The following is a 22,278-nucleotide window of genomic DNA, read 5'->3' on the forward strand; positions in this document are numbered from 1 at the left end:
ATGCTCAGAATGGATTAGAGTGCGCAGCAGTTCACTTTGTAATTGCAGCAGACATCTCTAAAAGTTTCTTTCTGTGCTTAAATTATCATGGTGGCAGAAGTGTTGCATCTAAGATCACTGATCGTGTAAATAAATCCTATATAAAACGGTATGTCTTCCATATTCTATTTAGTTTCATGTTGTCATTCTCTCTGGAAGTTGAATTTTTGCAACTGTGTCATTTTGTGTTTTGGTGATCAGGCAGGTGTTTGAGAGCTGAGTAATGTGAAGCCATAAGCTTTCTACAGCAAGTGTTGAAGGGACAGCTGTCAAAACTGAATGTTTGAATTCAAAGTTTGAAGCCAGGAGGATCAAATTTTAAAGCACCTGATTGTCTATATATTAAAAGTCTCTAAATTTACTTTACTTTACTTTTTCTATGAATAAAGGTTTCGGTAAAGCATACCTTCCAGAGGACATTCAATCTTGTTATGAACACAGCAAAACCTGGAGAAACCGTTCCAGCATGTGGTAGCTTGTTTCGGTTGCACTTTTCATTAAGACTGCATTTTTGGTTTTAATTTTAATCGATCCCTTATTGGTTTCTAGCCATTGATTTTTATATAATTCTTTGCTAAGCTCTCTGTGATACTGGTGACTTCATACTCTTGATGCTGGCTTCTGTAATAAAACCATCTCCAGACATCCTTTCTGATAAGAATGTCACCATACTTGCTGACAGTAAAGGCATGTGCTCTGGTCTTTCAGTTGCACTGTAACCAGTTTTCATAACATGAACAAGTGCAAAAAATATTTCAGTGTCATTTATTACTGCATTATACAGAGAACCAACTGCATCATGTCTCTTGGAAAGGATTGTGTTAATTATTTTCAGCATAATGGCTTCACTGGGGACTTCAATTAAACTACCTGTTTGCTAACATTCTTCTTTGCTTTAGTATGTGTTTCCACGTATAGATTGCAAAGGCTGTATTTGTTCCAATTGCTGTATATTGTGATTTTAAAAAGAAATGTGGCTTGACAGCTATTAAGCCATGCTGCTGAACAGTTTGTTTGGAAAGTTTCCTACTGTGCTTTATAAGGATCTTTTCATCAGGAGGATATATTACATGTAAATTAGAGTCCTGTTGGATGCCATTGAAATTCCCAAGTGAAGGATCTTAAAGCAGTCAACCCTAGCTCCTCCTTCTAAAAGAAGCTACTAACTTGCAGACAGTGAACTGTCAAAATCTGAACTGTGGATGAAATAAACACTAGGAAGATTAGGATTTTCTTCTAATTTTAACTTTTTTTTTTCTTCTAAATCATGTATTTATGAAGCATTACAAGATTTTTAAAAGGGCACTTGCTGATAAAACGTACTGACATTGAGAAACTGAACTTACCAAGTGTGACTTCTTCCTACTTCCTCTTATCTTTTCTGTTTCCTGTAACAGTCATCAGAGGTTTTTCCTATATATGTAATTGTCGAGTGCAAGAAATGACTTGCTACACTTCATTAAGGATTTAGATTCTTACAGATAATCACTATTGAATAATATTTGTTCCAGCTTAATTCATTTTATGCATTCTGTGTACTGCTTTCCCACTTGAATTACTCTGTGGGGTCCCAGTGTTAACCTGATTTAATTTGCACAAGCAATTGACACTATGACAGTTTGTTACAGAAATGAGATTCAACTATATGAAATATACATGTAAATATTTTACATCACCATAATTGTTTTTCCCTTACATTCAGATCTTATGAAAAGAAACCTATGTTGTCTATTAAAAAAGGTTTATTTGCAGAGTTCAGATTTTTAGTGTTATATTCTGCATCATCCTTTTTTTTTTTTTTTTTTTTTGAAGTACAGAATTATTGTCAAACTAGTTAGTCTAAGATTTTACAAGTCATATGATTAGACTTGGTGAGGGGATTTTTTGTGGGTTTTTTTTGGGGGAGGGGGGAGTTGTTTGTGTTTGGGTTTTGTTTCTTTTTCCTTTTTTAATATAGTGCCTGGTTTTAAAAGTAGAATAACTTCTTTTGACATTTTCTCGCATTCCAGGATTTGAAGTTGTGGCATATGTCAAATGGACACTTACTTGTGAAACAAAAATGAAATATTATATAACTCCACATAGAACTGGTGTTTGTCACCTTTTTTTTATACTCTAATAAGTAACAGGCTATATATCAGAGTTGATTATATATAAAGTTTATTCTCCTACTTAAGCTATTGTTGTCAGGGAGATCAAACTGTTTGATACTTTCTGTATGGCTTGCTTGTTGGTTGTAACCATATTTATGGGACTCCCAGTATGTTAATTATTTCCTAACATCTTTTAATAATTGATTGTCATGTAAAAAAATACTGTTAGCTGAAGTTAAAAATGCAAACTGTTAATTAAACTACTTAAAAACGTTCTGTTAAAACTTACTAAGTTTACTCGAAGTAGGTTAAACATAAACCACAGTAGTTGCATTTTTAATTCTACATTCTAAACAAGCAGATTTGATTTTTAGTTTCCTAGGGTGATTCTTAGGGTTCTCAGCAAGGCTTTTGGTGTTTTACCCTGAAGGACTAACAATTTTCAAAGCACATACTTCAAGTGTTGCGCACAGCAGGTCTGGTGGAAGAGTGACGGACAACACATCATGTTCCTAGGTTTGAAAAAGGAATTGCAGAATGAAGGGCCAGTCTCATCCATGCAGTAGTGCGTGGAATGCTGGTATCCAGCTGTAGCTGATCCAGGTGTGCTTGGATCCGTGTGCTTATACGTATAAACAACTTGCAGAAATTGCTTGCTTTATCCCTAAAGCAAAACAGCTGGTTTTAAAATGATGCTCAAGGTGAGCAATACCTGTTCCCTGAAAGAACTAAGAGTTCTCAGTAGTGTTACTTGTCACACAGCAGAGCTCGGTCTTCAGTACTTCGAATTTTTCCTTCCTTCAGCAGATAAGAAATGCTTCAATAGCTTAAACCAGTATTGGACAGATTAACTCCTGTTGATCTTCTGATGTTATAAGAGAGTTACGGTAGAAGGGAATTGGTGGCTGTGGCATCTGGGTATTTCATTTCAAAAAGTGAAACAAACTGGCTGAGGAGAAGGAGGCATAATTTGGACAGCAATTTTATTTCGAAGATTCACAAGTTCTTTGCTACATATTACACTGGTTGGCTAGTAGAGAAAGCCTCAGATCATGGATTAATTAGAGTAGTTTGTACTGATTAGGAAATAAAGCAGGAGCAAGAATTTCAGAAGACACAAAGTGCCATTCTTGCAGTTTTCCTGTCTGTAATAGTTTTCATGAACTTATCGGCTGTATTTTAAGAAGCTAAGTTACTTGCTCCACCTTTACTGCAGTCGATCCAAAATAAACAGTGAGGAAGCAGTCTTTTCTAAGATTTCATTTATAATCTTGAGATCTAATTTCCACTCTTAATGTTTTAATAGTCTGAATGGTCTTTATATATACTCATTTTTGTGGAAACATTATCCTCTAGATGAGTTATTCTTTTCCCTTCACGGTGCTTGTCTCATCTGTAGAGATAGAATTTGTACCTCTTCTTGGCTTTTTTTTTTTTTGCTAGACTAACTAAATGGACTATTTTTTGTACTCTGCAGTTTCCAGTCAATAGATCACCCTTGCAACCTTTCTCTGCAGCTGCTCCAATCTGAAATTCCTCATGTGTGTAGTTCTGACTCTTACAATGAGAATTACATATAACATTCCAGATGTGGTCTCACTGGGGTATTGTATAATGGCACTGTGTCTTTCTCTTTCTGCTCCAGCGAGTGCCTCCCTGAATTGCATCTGGCCTCTTCACAGCTGTCTTACCTTGATGAACCCAGCTTTTAGGCAGCTCTGGTTTGGAATAACTGTTACACAGGTTGTTTGGTACAATCTCTTTATTAAACTTGAGCAATAACCCTTTTTTTCATTAATGATGTTATTTAATACTCCTTTTCTCTTGACAAAAGCATTGGCAATATAGTTGCTGTTCCCCAGTCATTACAGAAGTGCTATTTTCTTTTAAGTTTTTACTTTAGAAAGAACAATCTTATGTTACTCTTTCCACAATTCTGAGAAACGGATTATTTTTGACTACTTTAACTTTTATCATCAATCAGTCTTTAATCATTCTTATTCTCCATTTTTTTCTTCATATCTGAGACAACATAGGTAAGGATTGTGGTGGAGATTGGGGATTAATTCATGGATATTCTTAATTTTCATCCCCTTGTCCCTGTTTAGTATGCACATTTTCTTTTTTTTCCTACTTAAATGCAGAAAAGCTTTAAAAGACTATAACTTTTGTGTATAATAATGGTCTGTTCAGGTGTAGTTTAGCTTTGCTTTTTACTAGGTACCTAAAGTGTGGCCTTCTGTGCTGATTTTTTTCTCACCTTCCTGTCCTCTGCTATTCTTGATAGGATCTCTGCGTGTTTCTGATGTCTTACTAGCACAGTGTTAATCAGTGATTGGCTTGGCACACAACTTGAGATACAGGTCCCTAAACGTTTTAGATCTTTTTGTTAACCACCAGGCTTCTGCTGCATTCTGGATATCTTTGCTAACCTTTGCTATCAAAAAATGTGGGTGTTTGGCACTGAAATTCAAAGACCTAGTTATAAACCCCTTGGGGATTTTTCATTCTTTATTTAAATAAATATCCTGTAATATATGGATTAGGTTATGAGCAGCTGTTTTATAATGTACTCATTAGTTAGTGAGAACAGTCTTGAAGTAATGGAGTCATTTGCTGCTTCAGTAGCTATTTCATAAATTTATCAGCTATTAGCTTCAAGAATAACTAAGCCTTTCCACTTAAGAGTTTGATTTGTTCTCCATTTTGTGTCTGGGTAATTAGTCTCCTAAAATGATACAATTCACTTTATTTTTAGCTGGCAGTAAAGATCTGCATCCATGTCAAATACTGATGCTGCCACAAATGCTCGATTACTCGGTCTTTAAAAGAGCCTGTTTTACCTACTTCCTTCCCCAGAGGATTTGACCCAAACAGATTTCTGCTCTTATTTGTTATATTTATTTCAGTTTGACGCATCTCTGACACACGTTGTCCTACTCTTCATTTCTTTTTTTAATATTATCTTTTCCTCAGTATTTTTGCATTCTCAGTCAACTGCTGTTCCACTGTGTCAAGGTTACTCTGTCACCACGTGCCAGTAGATTAAACCTCTGACTCTCACAAACTGACACAGAGAATTCGTGATACTCATTAAATGTACAGCTTAATTTTCATCATCCTATCACTCAGTAGATTTTATCCATTCGTCATAATTTTTAATTGTGTATCAAAACCAGGTGTGGAGAGCTCCCTGTAAAGTTTAAAATTCTCTGTGTTACTAATGCAGGCTGTATTCCAGAAGAGCTGTTTCCACAGATGTTTAAAGCTGATCTTTCAGAAAAGCTTTTCACAAATGTTCTACCTCTTGGTTTCTAAAACCTTCCTGGTAATGCCTGTCCCTGAGCTGCTCATACCTCCAACCATGTTTCAGGGGAAAATTAAGTTAGTTTGGGAGACCAGTTTGTCACGTCGTATTCCTACTTTCCATTGCTTCTTTTCCCTTCCCTTCCTTTCCCCATTTGTTGACAGGTTTTCATTTTGTTATTAATATCCCATTTCAGTTTTCTGAAGTGTCTTAGTTCTTTTAAGATTTATAGTCCAGATATTTCTTGGATTCAGGAAAGTTTTCTGTGTGGCTTTATAAACGCAACCTTTTCTATTCAAAAGATTTTTTTTTGTTTAATCCAACAACAGTGTACTTTTTTTCCTTACTAGATAGAATTTCCTAGCATTTCCTTATTAGAATTGTGAATATTTTTTTCATGATACTTTGATTATTGTTTGTATTTTGGGAAATGTGCAACGATCCAGTCCGTTGACTGTCATAATGCACAAGAAACAGGGATGATGTTGCATATGTACTACGTGCATCTGGACGCACCAAAATGCTGTGTTGCTTTAATTCTTACAAGTATATTTCTCCTCTGCTATCTGGACATTGAATCCTGCACTAGTAGCCCAGCCTCCAACATTTTTGTTACACCAACTCCTGCTCTTTTTTACATGTGTTTTTAAGTAATTTCTCAATAATGATATACCCTCCCTTTCTATCTCCTACTCTATTTTTGCTTTTACATCTTGCATACTAAATCTTAGTGTATTACTGATCCTGTGCCTTCTCTCTGCTACAAGATTCCTGAAAGTCTTAAATGCTTGAAGACTGTTAATGTAAATTCAATCTATCTGTAAACTGTACATAATAAGGTATATATTATGATTATCGACTCTAGAATGACTTGCAAATTCAGTACTTCTGGATTGATTATGTTCCATAACTATTGTAACGTGCTTTATGATCACAGATTTTTAAAAATTGAACTTCTGTAGGCTCTTCAAAACGTAAAAAGTACTGTCTTTTACATACAGAGAAACGGGAGAGGGATTGTATAAGGTAGATTCCTGTGATTTTGGGTTTGGGTTTTGAGGCAAAGGTCTTCTTTGGTGAGGGAGCTATGTGTGTGTATTAAGGGTAAAATAGATGGAGGGGAGCATGAGGGAAGGGGGATATTATTTGTCGTTTTTCTTTTCTCCTTAGTAAAGTGATGGACAGACCTTGACATTTTTCTTGTAGTGCTATAGTCACAGTTAAACTAATACCTAGAGAGTACCTCTCTGCTAAATGAAATATGACTTTAAATTACCTATATAGCTCCCTGTATGCTCAAATTCAATTTACTGATAGGAAGAAAGCTAAACTATTGTAACTGATTACTTTGTTCTGCATTCTTTCAAGACATCAAATGAGACTCCATATGACTGTATTTACCTGGCTTTATCCACAGGTGCTCATTTTCTTAAACTAACTCAGTGACCTGCCTTTCCTTTCCTCCTCAGTCCCACAACACACATACTGTACACTTAAGGTAGTGTGATTCATTTTTATGTTTACATGCTGAGTAGTTTCTGCAGAGGATGTTCAGTGCAACACTAAAGCTTTAGCTACTGTGACTTGTGAAGCACTTGATGTAATTTCTTATTCTTGAGAAAACTCTGGCAGTTTGCAATAACTATTAGAAGCCTCAAACTTGGTATTTGGGATAAGAAACTTCTGAGCTTTCACACATGCCCACCCTCTACACCCTTCTCAGTCTTCCCACACAAACCATATGAGCAATCATATAAATTTTTCACTTGGTATGATTAAGGTTGCACTGGAACAAAATGCCAAAGTACACCTGGGTTTAAAAAGGGAAAGTAGGCTAACAGTTTTATATGCATACTCTCCTCCTGCTTTGTGCTCTTTAATCCTGCAATTTACTAAAAATTGCTTTTAAAATAGTATTTTTCTAGTGTATTCTCTGTTCCCAGATGCTGGGACTCCTATAAATGTACATACCAATTGACTAGCTCCTCTATTATCGCATTGCATTTATATTCTTTAAATATCCAGGAAGGTGTCTAAGTTAGCCTCAGTGGAGAACTTTCAGCTGGATACATGGAACATAAGAGAAATATGCAGTTGTCATCTTATGAGGCTGTGCACTTTATTTGTCTTGCTGCCATTAGAAACATCAATTTTGAAATCAGAACTAATTTATAGTGACTTTTGGCAAACATGTTTGCTTCCATTATGAAATGATTTGCTGCATATTTGATGGGTGCTGCTCTGTCTTCAGACTCTCACTTCTAAATGTTCAAAATTGAAATCAAATACCAGTTTTTGTGCCTGCTGCTGTCAACATAATGTAGAGTGGAGCTATGTTTTCTGGTTGACTTTACCAGTGCTGATTACCTTGCTTGAATCTTATCTGGTCTAGTGGTATCTTCTTCAATGTAGCCTCTTCCATTTTCCTGTAAGAGAACTTGATAACATAGGGAAGTAACTTCTTATGTGCGTTCTATGTTAGATTACTATCATTTGAGGCCAGTTAATGCAAAATACTGTCCTTTCTCATGAAAGTAGTAAAGATTTTTTTTTTTTTTGTGATGACATAGGAGAATAGAATGGCTTGGGTTGGAAATACTTTGAAGATCATTTAGTTCCAATCCCTCCTTCCCCACTGCTGCCCCTGGGCTGGGATGGATGTCACTGTTCAGCATGTGATGTCCTGTTCTTAATGGTCTTGCTAATTTTACTAAGCTACATTGTCTTCTCAACTATTCTTTCTGTCCAGTTGAAAAGGCCATCATGTAAAAAGCACTGTTACTTTGGTGACATTACATATTTGACTTTATTGTAATTACTTCGTTAAACTATTACTTAAGTTATGACCATATTTGAAATTATGTTTCCTCCAGCTTAGTGTGATGTTGACTGTCTTTAAAAATGTTTTGCTTGAATGGGAATCTCTTTTCCTTTTCACTAGATTACTGTTTACAAAAGTCAAATTGGAGTCTCTGTGCAGAGGCCCAGATGAAGCACTCCTTACGTGTAAACACATGCTCCAGATTTGGAAATCCTGCTACAATCTCACTAACCCAAGGTAAGATTCTGCGGAATTCTAGGCTACTCACCACCCTCCTCAGTAGTCTTTCATGGCAATATTAAGTTAGCAGTCCTGCATTTGCTCCGTCTGGCATTTCCTATGAACAGACTAATCCTCTGGGAATCTGGGGGGTGAAGTGCAAAGGCACCAGTTGATGGTCATGTAGAAGTACCTAGGGTTCCATAAAGTAAGGTATGCCAAAGCTAATAAAGTTTGCAGAGGTGAGCACTGCTTAGAGAGATTGGGTAACTCATCCATTCTCAGTGTACTTGTATGGTCTTGGTTTTTTTCCTGATTTGGGGGTTTAGAGTATTTTATATTGGTAAGTGGAGAGATTGCTGTAGTGGAAACATAGTTCAAGGATTTTCATTAAATAATATGAAAGAGGAGTAGAGATTAATGAAAACTAAAGCATCAGAGCTCACATGGATAGATATGATATGCTTGTAAGGTCAGCATGGCTTTTTTTTTTAAATAGAGGTCTTGCTTATGAACCTATTCAGGTATTCAAAGGCAGTACCAAGTGTATGGATAAGTTGTTATAGTCCTCTTTGGGTTTCCAAAATGCTTTTGTGAAGGTCCTTTGTAGGAGCGGCTGGATGGACAACACCAGCCACCTGGATGATAAAAGAAGAAGAAAATACTAAAGCAAAAATATTGCGGTCCTGAGGGAGCCAGAACTAAGATTAGCATGTGTGAAAAGAATCGCAAGGTCAAGCTGAAAAGCCGCTTGAAGATGGTTGTTCTCTGTGTCTGGAAGCAGTCACATGGGGGGGTGTGGTATGTGGGGAGATAAGGAAACATCTTGCCGTCTGGGGAGCTTGAACTCGGGGTAGGTAGAGAGTCTGTATATAGGAATGGAGTGATAAAGTTACAAGAGAGTTCTGCCTGGACAAAGGTCTGTTCTGCTTGAATTCATTCACCGCAAACAGGGCAGAGTGACGACCTTTTTTCTACAGTCCTTTGCCATATATATTTAGACAAGCCACGTTTATCAAGTACCTGGAGAAGAGGACAGGCAGAATTTTCTGCTGCTTGGTTGTTTGAAGAAAAGGTGCTACAGCAGAAGAACTTCGTACCAGGTGGCATCAGATACCTGTGTAGCAGTATGATGAACATCAGCTGTTCAGTTTTTGCTCTAAGTTGATCTCAGTTATGTAAATACATGCAACTCTTTAGGATTGAGAAAGGTGACCTAATGGCCGAAGAGGAAAAATTTCTTCTCTCCTTAGTGAGCTAGTGAGCAGTTCAGAGCAGGAATGTTTGGAGGGTGTGGCAGGAAAAGCTTGGAACGGGATCCAAGCACACTGAGAGAGACTCTGATACTGCCTTGTGGAACAGGGAGCATCCCTCGGGGTACAGAAAGCAAGTATGTCAGAAGCCAGGAAGGTTTGAGCTGAATTGTTTTCAAGTCAAAGTCACTGATCGAGCAGCAGGGACCTGGGAGAAAATTTTTCTTCTACCTTAGTGGGTGGAGGTTTATTTTAGCTAACTGGTTGTGTGTGTGGGTAGTGGGGGTTAAGAGTTTAGTACCAGAGTGCTGTGCTTTGCAGAATAGTTAAAATTTCTGTGTAAACCTAATTTCAGAGAGGCTTTGCATGTACTCTGGCACAACTTTTCACCTTCCTTCTCTGCTGTGACATCTTCTGCAGAGATCAGGGCTCTAATCATAGCTTGTCATTACTTCATAGTTATTGTTGTCTTTGTGCTAAGAGCTACTGTGCCATGTTCAACACACTTTAAGTAATGCCTCCTTCAGACATCAGCAGTGACTGTGAAAATTTACTCTTGGCTGTGTCAGCTTCAAACAGCAGTGGTTGCTAATTCTTCTTCAAGAATATCTAAGTGGAAAAATTAACGAGGACTGCTTTGCATCTGATAGATTTTCTGCTTTCTTATCTTAACATTTAAATATTTTCTTGAAGCTCTGGTGTCGCATTAAAATCAAGTTAGGAATGGAATGGACAGGATAAGTGTCATGATGTAAGGAGACAGGTTTCCTAAATGACGTGTTCAGAGTTATATCAAATAGTGAATAAAGATACCAAGTTGTAATCTTTCTTTGGTTGGTCTGTGTGAAATTTAAGGGCTGAATAACTTCATATGGTATCACAGTGATCCAAATTGGTCAGACTGAGATAACAGTTCTCACTGAGACCTGAAATGTGACTGGGAAGTTCTGTTCACTGACTGCACTCCTGATGTACTGAAGAATGATGAAGCAGGATTGTTGTGAAAAGTTAAATTTTCCAAATTCTGTAATTTTAACATACATCTTATTTTCGAATAGTGCTTTGCAACAAAATGTCTCCCACTGGAAATAATTGAAGCTTTTTTTTTAATTCTTTAAGCCAGTAATAAAAGGTCTTTTAATAATTTTAAACCTTTTTAGAATGTTGTTTGTCAAAGATTTAAATATCCTTTATGCTTATAAGAAGTATCTTTGTCTATTCTGATTTGGACTGAAAACTAATTTTGATGTCTCATTTTTCCAATGAGATAAGAAGTCACTTTTTTGATAAGCTGTTTTATATTAAATATTTCTTCTTCAATTCATCTGATTTTTGTGCAATAAACTTGGGTTCAATGCCCTCAATAATATTTTACTAATTAAAAAAAACAACAAATAACTAGATATACCACACAAAGTAACGGCCAAATGCCACACTGTGCCTAAGACTTAGAACATTTTTTATTTTGTCTTCAATTGACATACACACTTTTTTTTCATGAGGTGCTTAATATGAATTTTAAACTTATTTTGTGCTGCAAAGCTTGGAAGGTTTAAATATGTACCTCCAACCTGCTGCTTGAAGTGCATTAGAAAGTAGTTGAGTATTTTTCCACTTATTAGTTTGCATTAGGAAAACACAACAAACTACAGTGACAGAGCTGTGCTTACAAGATACTTAGGCTAAGCCTGGCTTTCCTCATCAGCAACATCTGGCATGTTGTTTCTTGTGGACTGAAGAAATAATGAAGACAATGATTACCAAAAAATTTATACCAGCTGATTTAACAACTACTACTCATAGTGTGTGTCCCAAAAAATTCCCTTCTGTTTCATGTGGATTGCTATAATAATGCCATTTTGTAAGGAAATATTGCAATACTGTTAGGTAATACAAAATTGTATTTATACCATTTTAGTACCAGCGGTAGAAAGGGGGGACGTTGTTTCACTGACTTTTGAAATGTGCAACTATAAGGAGTTACTGAGAGGCTTCTTGACCTTCTCTCAGTTCAAATTTGTAAGGAGGGTATTGTTAAGGCAAATAAAGAGATGTGCTGCATTCCAGTCTTGCAGTTTAGATTAAAGTTTCTTAGGCTTTACTTTAAACTAGGAGTTTTGTACAGGTTTTCTTTTTTCGTCAGTGAGAATCAGACCAAAGTTTGCACTCTGCAAAGCTGGGCTAACAGTTCAACTGCTTTAAAGCTTTGTTAAAGTTTGTGGGGTGCTTTGTTCTGTTCTTGTTTTTTTTTTTTTTAATGAGACTTTTAAAACGGTGTTCATTGATAGTGAGTAGTACCAGACTTACAATCCTAAAAGTGAAATTACTTTATTAACTATAGAACATTAAAGAAGGAATGCCCATATGTGCTTCCTCACACTTTGCTGACAGTGCGTCTCAGTACTTGCCTCATCTTAAGGAGAAAGAGCACTTAGTTTTTCAGTCCCTGTTCTTCTACTGAATCTTTAATAGTAGTTCTAGGAGCAATTAGTTTTCCAGCAAGCATATCAATAAGAAACCTGAGGGACAGATATTGAGTTACAGCTAAAATAGAAATTAAGTGCATTTGTGCACAGGTGCAGTCAGTGAATATCACTGCTGCTGCATAGGCTCCTGAGATGTTAGATGTGTTCAAAATGTTCCTACTATGCTACTAGAATCAAATTCAACATTAGGCAGTTAATATGCATATATGCAAATATTAAAGAAAACCCCAAACAACAAACAGGCAGCCCGCCCCACAACTCTAGAGATAATTGTGATACTTTTTTATGTGAAGTTATGGCATCTTTATAACCAAAAATTAGATGTCCTGAGTTTGGTGTTTCTCTTCAGCTGGGGAGAAGTATGGATTCTCAAACTTACATCTGCCTTCTCGGCTTTCTGTAATAGCTGTACTTCATAAAATACAAATATTTAAGGCACCGTAGATCCTTTCGGTAGAGCTGTTAGTTATGAACTAAATTGAAAGCCAGTATTTCCTTTGTGGTTGTATTAATTATGACAACATAATTGTTGAAGTAAATACGGATTTAGTTTTACTCAGCTTAATTCTGTTTCGGTGCAACTGGCTCAATGCACTGTGAGTGGTTAGTGGTGCTTGGTACTAAATTTGGTCTTAGCAGGAACTTTTATAGAAAGAACCTTTGTGGGAGTAGGGCAGCATGCGACTTGTATATCAGTATAAAATTTTATATTTTAATAGCTCACAATTTCTGTACTTCACTCCAGTGACTCCGGCCGTGGGAGCAGCCTGTTAGACAGAGCGATTGCTGACAGACGACAGCTTAATACAATTACATTACCAGATTTCAGTGATCCTGAAACAGGTAAGAACTACATTTGAACAATGAAATAGGTAAAATTGTATGGCCATAGCTAGATTTGGCATTAGTTCTTTTAGTTTATTTTGCAAAATGAAGTTATATTTTCATTGTTGTCATATAAGAAGAAATAGACATTGTGTGACATATGATTTTTTCTTTTTTTATTTATGAAGTGTTTGCCAGCCATGTTCTCTGTAAATATCTGTAGTATGGATCTTGCTGAGCTTAGTGGTATTTTGTTACACAACGGCTTAAAACTAGTATGCTGAACTAGCCTATTTGCCAAAGTCCTGTGCTTTTCAGTCTGTTTGGTACTTGCCCATTTTTGTTTAAAAGATAAATCAGAAAAATTTCAGAGAATGTTTAATCTCAAAAAAATTGAAGACATTGTTGCTAATTGAATCAATTAAAATATCCAATATATGTGTTAAAATATAATTACATGGGTGGGTAGGCTTACTGTAGACATAGTTGGCATTATAAGCAAAATTTATTTATTATAAATTGTATATACTGTGTTATTTTTACATACATATAAAAAGTTGTAATGCACACATGCACCACATAAAAGCTAAGATTGTTACATGTCAGTAAATACTGACAATATGTAATTTCCTTTATTAATATATTGTTATCATAATGCAAACTAAGATACCTTAAAAGTTATACAGTCAGAAAGCATGTGAGCCATGCATTCTGTGAAGACTGCAGAACAGTATCTTGCTTTGTGTTCTAAATATTGAGAGTTTTCTCTTTTCTGGGTTTTATATAAAAACCATAGTGTGTTTTTCCTGACACCTTTCAGGGGTGTAATTCTGCTTAATCACACTTTGGCACAAACAGCTTATAGAAGAGTTTGCCAGCCTATGAATATGAGTACATTTGACCCATAAATTAAGATACTTTAAAGTGTGTAATGTGTGTCTTTGTTCAATATCAGAATTGTGCAATACTGATAAATCCAATTTAGATATTTAACTTCCGAAAGTTAAAGTTGGATTGAATGGCCACTCAGTTTTGAATTTAAAATAAAGTAAAAGTGTTCTGTGCTTACTATAATGCAAACAGTTATGATTACAAAGATCAGGTCACCTGATTTCAAAGAACTGCAATACAATATGGCATAATGTAGCTTGGTGCCCCTAATGTGGAATCTTATGTCTCCTTGTATTTGTATAATTAAAATGGGGAAGATGACATTGTATCATTCTGTGGTGACCATTCTATATTGTAGTCTAGCTCATTGTTTCATTTTTAAGAACAAATCTAGATTTTATAGGTTTCATTTACATATATAGATAGACATAGCTACAGATAAGATTTTTTGCCTTCAAAACAGTGCTTTTTGGGGATGGGTGTTGTAAAAGGTTTTTTTGTGGTTAGTTGTGATTTTTTGTTTGTTATTTTTCCAGTGGGGACATACAGCTTTTCATCTACACCCCCAGGGTGTCCTATTTTTTATCTGCCACACTTGAGAGCAGAGTGTATTGGTGCATTTTAAAGACTGCAGATTCCTCAATGCTTTTAAGTAAAGATGAACCCTCATCCAAAACTGTGAGCTTTTCAAGAAGCTTGCCCCAGATTCAAATCATACAGACAATATCTTGATTGGAAAACAGGATCTCTGCATACATTCTGATTTTTCTGGCAGGTCCAAATTGTCTTTTTTTCTGATGGGAAATTAAAATTATGGGGTCCCTTTTTGATTATTTCTCTTATAAAGGTAATGGTGGAGGATGAGTGGGTGTCCTTTTTTTGTTTTGTTTTTTAAATTGGGAATTGGAGTCGGTTTTGTTTGTTGATGTTTTTTTCCAGTTGTTCATTTTAGCAGAAAAAACCTGGTTGCAATACCAGTACTCAATTTCTGGCAAGGACTAGAGCTCTATCTACTCTCTCTCTATAATAATATATATAAAAAAACTCCACATCCAGGATTTGTCCAGAATTCTTCATCCAGAATATTATATAAAAATGCAGGAATTAAAAGTTTATATATAAGAATGAAAGAAATGAAGCTTATCATACTGTTTGAGAAAGCTTAAGCAGACTGTCAGTAACATATTGTTCACAATACATAGATGATAGAAACAATAGATGATCAGGATGTTAAGACCTTTATAGGGTTGAAAGAGTTCATCTGCAAATTCTGTGGATCCACAGTGTTTAGAAATGCAGAAGGAATTTGACAAGTAAATAAATGTTAAAATGCAAGAAAGCTATTACTGAAAATCCTCTTAGGATGAAAATGTTTGCTCCCCTCCTTGTTTCACAGTGTAATGTTACCTTGTGTATATGTGTGTATACATGCAAACATTTAGAAATTTTCCCCTTCGTAACTTTGCTTGCCATCTATGATGATGATCCTGTTTGCCTGTCTAGCCCTGAATTCAGTCAATCTAAACACCAAGAAATGAGAGCTAAAATTCAAATCCAAAGTCTTATATACTTGAAATTTAATTTTTAAAATCCATCAAAAAATCTAGGTTTAAGTTCTTTTCCTTGGTGTATGAATTAATCAGAAGTTGACATCTAAAAAAAAAGTTATTTAAAAACTGCTTTATATAGAGGTCTTACCAATACCATAATGATTAAGTGATTCAAGTTTAAATTTGTGTAACCCTTGAATTTCAAAAGAGTGTATTGTGGGTTTCTTACAAGGCTAGACTGTTGATTCTAGTGCCAAATTTACTTTAAGTTTGCCCTCTGTTTCAGCTGGCTTGCCATGAGTGGCACCCATCCATGTTTGTATATGTTGATGAAGGAAATAGAGGGGAAAAATAGTTTTGATGAATCAATCACTGAAGTAAAATCTCATGGGGAGACAGACACATTTCATATCCAAAAGCAGATATGTATAAGCAAACCACTAGAGACTCATTGGCTATTTGGTTAAGAGAAGTTGCATTCAATCTTTTAAAAAACAGATTATTTGATTTGGTTGGAGTCCACTGAGTTTATCATAGGAAGAAAGAATATTACTTTAGTCTTTGGTCTTTATTTCCCCTTTAATTTATTTTTAAAATTTATGCATTGGAATATAGTGAAAAAAATCTTTTGTTTACTTTTTTACTCTTGTTTAGTATGGAAGGAGAGTACATATAAGTAAAGGGGTATTTTTTGTTGTTGTTGCTCTCAGAAGTGATATTTATTTTATGTAGAAGCCATTTCCATCTTACTGAATAGTGACACAAATGCTTTGCATTTTTGGCATCCATTAGTCCATTAAACCCTGTTGAATCTTTTTTCTTTCCTGCCCTCCCCACATCCCTTTATCATTCTCTTTGTTTCGCTTTTTAGCCTCTGATACTTCCTCATCTTCTCTCTCAAGAACAGAGTCTCCTCTCCAACTGTTTGTATCTTCTCATCTTCCTCATCCTCATCCTAAACCAGATATCTTTGTCTGGCCCCATGCAGCCTCTCCACACTGTGACCAAGTTCCTGAGCCCCATACACCTACTCGCTGTAAATTGGCTTTCTATTTCTGATGGGCATGTTTGTGCTGTATTTTTCTGATAATCTTCATAACTGATAAACTGTGTTTAAACAGATTATGTTTCAACAGAATGTCAATGAAATCTGGCCTTTTCAGCTGCTTTTCATACAAACTGTACAGCAATGCTGCCAGAGTAGTTCAGACGGCAGGTTAAAACAACAGAGGTTTTCAGGCATTTCTTTTTAACTCCTTTTAATTTCTGTTAAATTATCCTTCGTTCATACCTTTATAAGTAACACTTTTTTGTCACTGAATTTACTATAATGCAATCTTAAGAATTCGTTTTGACACCTAGTCTTTAAACTGATATCACATCAAAGATATTGATTCCTAACAAAATATAGAAAATAAATCTTTGCATATTAGCAAAAGTCACTTGTTAAAATAGCTGAGATAAGACCAGAGTTTTGAAAACACTGCCTCGCTCATATGTAAGCCTGTAACTGGAAGTTAAGGAAAGCGCTTCCTTCAGACTCCAGGAAATCTGTGTCCTACAGAAGTGAAGTCTGACTTTCTTGTAGTATTTGAATAGCTGATTGACTGCTATTACAGGTTTGGGCTTCATTGAGTTGAACTTGCTCAGAGCTACTCCCTATATATACAGCACATCCCAGTTAGCATTAATTGGCTCGTCCTTGTTCTTTCAAAGCTACAAGTTAGCGAGAACCTACTCAAGGCTGAAGGCAAACTGAAAGAATACTGAAGCCAAAGCACAGATTCCATTATGCAAAGCCCAAATTTTCCATTTCCAAGCTACTGTATCCTCAGGGAAAGGAGCTTCCACCATATGCGTGAGAAGTAGCAGAACTATGAAAAAAAAAATATATATATATTGGAGTCCTTTGTATAGTGTCAATAACTATTGAAAGTTAAAGCTGTCTGAGTAAGGAGCGGATTCCCTAGATCCTTACAGTACCTTAGGCTGAAAATCTCATGTTCTTTATCTTGCTCAATTCTTTTTTTTTTTCAGTGAAAGAAGCCTAAGGCATTTTCTATCACTGACTTCACTTCCAATTTCTGTTGAGCAGGAACATGATTTTAGAGGTGTAACATCTTACTTAATTTTTTGTTTCTTGAAATCCTGTAAACCTGATTTTGCAGTTTGAAGATTATCAGAAATCCTCTGGCTTTCTTGGAGTTTTTGGCTTATATATATACATATAACATTTTTTTTTCTTCTTACTTTGTATTTTAATTTGTGGTTTGATCTGTCCAAAGGCAATCCATCAGATGCTTACTTTCATGGTTTTTACTCCCTTTTTTCGGTTTGTAAGTAGTATTCACTGTGCATTTCTATTAATTTCTCAAGGACTAAAATCACCTTTTCCTTTACCACAAAACGTAGATGTTTTGTCCGTCAGTAGTGGAAGCTTGATAGTGTGTAAAACAAGGCTGATGCTCTTTGCCCATTCAGTCACCCCAAGGGCTGTAACCTTATGAGATCTGAATGCACTCAACTAACACTTGCATTTAATAATTAAAGAGGCAGTATTCATTTCTAGAGGACTGCAAATAAAGATATATTAGGAAGGTCTTGTGTAACATAATGGCCAGCTGCCAGTGTGTTGTATTAGAGAAGATTCTATGCCACTGCTGTTCCTAAAGGAGTACGTTGATCCAAACTGCAATATTGCAACTACTGTCATGAGTTATAATAAACTATTGCTTTATTTTGTGGTACAAATTTTTCTTGTAGAATAAAGGAAGAGTACGCTTTGAAATAATGAAACTTTGAAAGCAAGCTAAATAAGAGAGAATGAAGAATATAGATCAATAAAAATAACTGCTGCTTTAATCATGATGTTAAATAATATTCTTTTTCTTCAACCAGTTAACTTATAAAGCTGAGTGCTTAGCCTTGAATAGTAGATTATATTTTTTTTCATCAGTTGCTTTACCTTTTCATAAATTTTTATGGGGTAGTACAGGACCAATTTGGTGAAGGACACCAATTTGACTAAGCACAGAAAATCTTTTCCAAAGTGCTGAGAGGATGCTTAATCAGTGATGCTGTCCATACCTGACTGCTATCACCTCCACACATAACTTTGCAGCAAAACATAACCTAGCTTTTTAGTTTGTGATTGTGAAAGGTGTCTCAGACTCTTAATGAGTTTTAAAGGAAAAAATTTTTAATTTTGGCTAAACTTGACAGTCTGTCTTATTAAATGCATCACTTGGGTGATGTATTAGTCCTGCAGAAGGTACTGCCTCTTTGTATCAAGCAATTGCTTTTCTTAGCATAGAGTTCTCTGTATGTCACATCACTAACGTTCTTACTGCCAGCTGTGTGCACGTAAAGTGGAAAGTCGTGGGGTTTTTCCTCTTTTCTCCTGCATGAGCATTGCAGTTAAAGTATTTTTTTCCTAAATGTAAGTGTTGAAATGCTGAAAACATGATGAATGTAAAACTGTTGAGTAATACTCTCTGTTATGACATAAAAAAATGAATCCTGCCATAGTGTTGGTGCGAACATGTTCCATGAAGGATGACAGTCCAGACTTTTACTCATTTTCAGAAGGAAAATTGGATGTACATAGCAAAGTGATTTTGTTTTTTCTCCAAGCTTGCATTCCAGCTAGGTGCTGTTAGAGTCCACGGATTAGTTTATGTCCATCAGGCTACATTGTGAAGAATTTTTGAGGAAATGACCAAGAAAAGAACTGAAGAAGTCATAACACATTCATTTACATAGGGTGACTTATAGATGGTATTTATAGATGGGTTCATGCAGACTCTCCTATAACATTTAAGAAAAGCCTGAAGAGAGTATATTGAACGCTTTATTCACAAAATTGTACTGTACATGTGACTTGGAAGAAAAAGGTTTCTGTGAAATGACTTAACTTCTTGGTTAAATTGTGTTTGTTCAAGGCTGTTGGTAGGTTTTCTATTTAAGATTTAGTTGAAGCATTGAATCTGTAACATGGTTGCTGCAGACCGTATGTTAGTATGGTGAGTAGAAACTGTAAATTCTGGATAAGTGCCATTATAGGAAACCTGAGTGGGGGGTTATTGCATTTTTATTTTGGAACATTTTGACATGGTTTAGACCTTCTCTCACACTTTGCAGGGTGCAATGTGATTGTGATTCCAGATGTTAACCAATAAGTTAGCTCGGTTGGTCAGAGCATAGTGCTGATAACACCAAGATCATGGGATTGATCCCTATATGGGCCCTTTACTTAAGAGTTAGACTTGATGATCCATGTGGGTCACTTCCAACTCAGAATGTTCTGTGATTTAAAGTAACTTAAGTAGTGAATTCTAGATCTTGCAAAGACAGTTCCTGTTTCACACTTGACCTTTTTTAGTATAAACAAGCTTCAGAACAAAACTAACTAACTAAAAGTGAGTAGCCAGAATCTACTTTGGTGATATAATACTTTTCCAGGCCTCATGCTTTTCTGTCTCAAAATAAACACTTTTTGGTTCTTGTGGTATTTTGAGGGATTTTTTTCTTGATTCTGAAGTGTCATGCTATAACAGCAGGTATAGAAGTTGTCTAGAAGAGGACAGATATTTGTGTGCATGAAAGATGTGGTGAAATTTTAAATCAGAAATTGCTGCTACTCTATCTGAGCATTTCAAGGAAGCTACAACAGTGAATTGTAACATTGAAAGTGAGGATATGTTTGTGTTTGGCTCAGACCAGTGAAAGCCAAGTGCAGATAAGACTGGGAAGAGAGAGCAGAGCTTACAATAAAACTGTCAGGGAGCCACCAAATAAGTAACTGTGAGGCCTCAAGCAGACTTCAAGATGACGTTAGGACCTACACTTTACCCTCAGTTTCTCACAAACCACTTTGTGTCTTTACCAGTTCTAGTTGAAATTACTGTATGTTTTAGAATTATAATGTAAATATAAAAATCTGAACCTGGGTATCCTGGGCTAGAACAAGGAATAAAGAATTCAGATAAGTTAGTTCTAGTAAGAAAAGACAGGAATGAAATTTGAAGGAAGGCAGGAAAAAGCTTTTTAGTACAGAAGATCTTTAAATGATTTTTGTTGTCTGCAAAATGAAAGTTTACGAAATGTTTTAACAGAAGGAGCCAGAAATGAGTCAGATGACAGCTAATTGTGGCTATACTAAAGAAGTATTTAGTATGTGTTAGAGTCATCATCATGAGTGCAATGTGCCTAAAAGATGCCTGACTGGACAGTGTCAAAAAAAAAAAAAAAAAAAAAAAAAAAAAAAAAAAAAAAAAAAAAAAAAAAAAAAAAAAAAAAAAAAAAAAAAAAAAAAAAAAAAAAAAAAAAAAAAAAAAGGAAAAAAAAAAAAAGAAAAAAGGCTATAGCAAATATGTAAATGTATGATAAAGTATGGAGTGGCTGTGCTGATTAGATATGCAAGGCTGTACTAGAAGTTAGCCCTCCTTTTGGAAACTGTAGCCCTGTCCTTGCTATCTCTCTTCACCAATGCAAGGAGGATTGTTAAAGAAACAAAACAAACAAACAAAAAAGTACAATTATCAATCGTCTTTGCTGGTTTGCGACATCCTTAAGTTCACTACATTTTAAATAAGGCTGAAGTGTGAAGGATTTCAAGGGCTGGAATTCCCAAACAGCCTCGCAAGAGTTTGCATCAAGTTTCTTTGTATGCTGCTTAACATTGATCTTCAAACTTGAACCCCAAGAATCCACTTGTTTGCAATATTGTTTAAATTTAGTTGATTATATTGAATAATCTACAGCCTGAGTTTCTAAAGGTCTAGAAGACTTAGAATCATAGAATCAGATGGGTTGGAAAGGGCCTCTGAGATCATCAAGTCCAACCCTTGATCCACTACCACCACAGTTACTAGACCATGGCACTCAGTGCCACATCCAGTCTCATCCTAAATACCTCCAGGGATGGAGAATCCACCACCTCCCTGGGCAGCCCATTGCAATGCCTGATTACCCTCTCTGTAAAGAATTTCTTCCTAATACCCAACCTAAACCTCCCCTGGCAGAGCTTGAGACCATGCCCTCTTGTCTTACTGATAGCTGCCTGGGAGAAGAGACCGACCTCCACCTGGCTACAACCTCCTTTCAGGTAGTTGTAGAGAGTGATGAGGTCACCTCTGAGCCTCCTCCTCTCCAGACTAAACAACCCCAGCTCCCTCAGCCTCTCCTCATAGGGCTTGTGCTCAAGTCCCTTCACCAGCCTCGTTGCTCTTCTCTGGACCCGCTCCAGCACCTCAATATCCTTCCTGAACTGAGGGGCCCAGAGCTGAACACAATACTCAAGGTGTGGCCTCACTAGGGGAAGGATCACTTCCCTGCTCCTGCTGGCCACACTACTCCTGTACAGACCAGGATGCCATTGGCCTTCTTGGCCACCTGGACACACTGCTGGCTCATGTTCAGCTTCCTTTCTATCCAAACTCCCAAGTCCCTTTCTGCCTGGCTGTGCATATGTGTATATTTTCCTCAGGCAACTAATTGCTACAATATATTAAGGGTTACCTCTTTCCTAAGCAGGAAATATAAACAATTTGAATAATACCACTTAAAAAAAATGTTTTCTAAGAAGTTATTTTAAGTTTTTTTCCTTTTTTTTTTTTTTTTTTGGTGTCACTTAGTATAAAATCCAGGGTAGGAAGCACTTAGTATCCACTCTGTTTTAATTTTAATATAGGTGGCACTGAAACTCATAAGAATTTTATCACAGTATAGGGGTTTTTTTTAATTAATAAATTGATGTACAAAATGTTTTAATAATATATTACCATATGTACTTT

At 36.0% G+C, this 22,278-nt stretch overlaps 1 protein-coding gene across 3 annotated transcripts in view; it reads left to right on the forward strand.

The window, feature by feature from the left end:
* The window catches only part of TTC7B (tetratricopeptide repeat domain 7B), a 138,674-nt gene that overhangs the window by 76,772 nt on the left and 39,624 nt on the right, over positions 1-22,278 (forward strand). For 2 of the 3 annotated variants that reach the window (XM_027885326.1, XM_027885325.1), the window contains exons 16-17: positions 8,381-8,497; positions 12,964-13,061. In XM_027885326.1, coding sequence (XP_027741127.1) covers positions 8,381-8,497; positions 12,964-13,061 — 215 coding nt within the window. Of the gene's footprint in view, positions 1-8,380; positions 8,498-12,963; positions 13,062-16,355; positions 16,521-22,278 lie in introns of all 3 variants that reach the window. The other variant, XM_027885324.1, reaches the window with a different exon arrangement.

The sequence above is a fragment of the Empidonax traillii genome, unplaced genomic scaffold (assembly GCF_003031625.1).
Source record: "Empidonax traillii isolate 1590-97213 ecotype Southwest subspecies unplaced genomic scaffold, ASM303162v1 scaffold164:size861626, whole genome shotgun sequence".
In the NCBI taxonomy this organism is placed as follows: domain Eukaryota; kingdom Metazoa; phylum Chordata; class Aves; order Passeriformes; family Tyrannidae; genus Empidonax; species Empidonax traillii.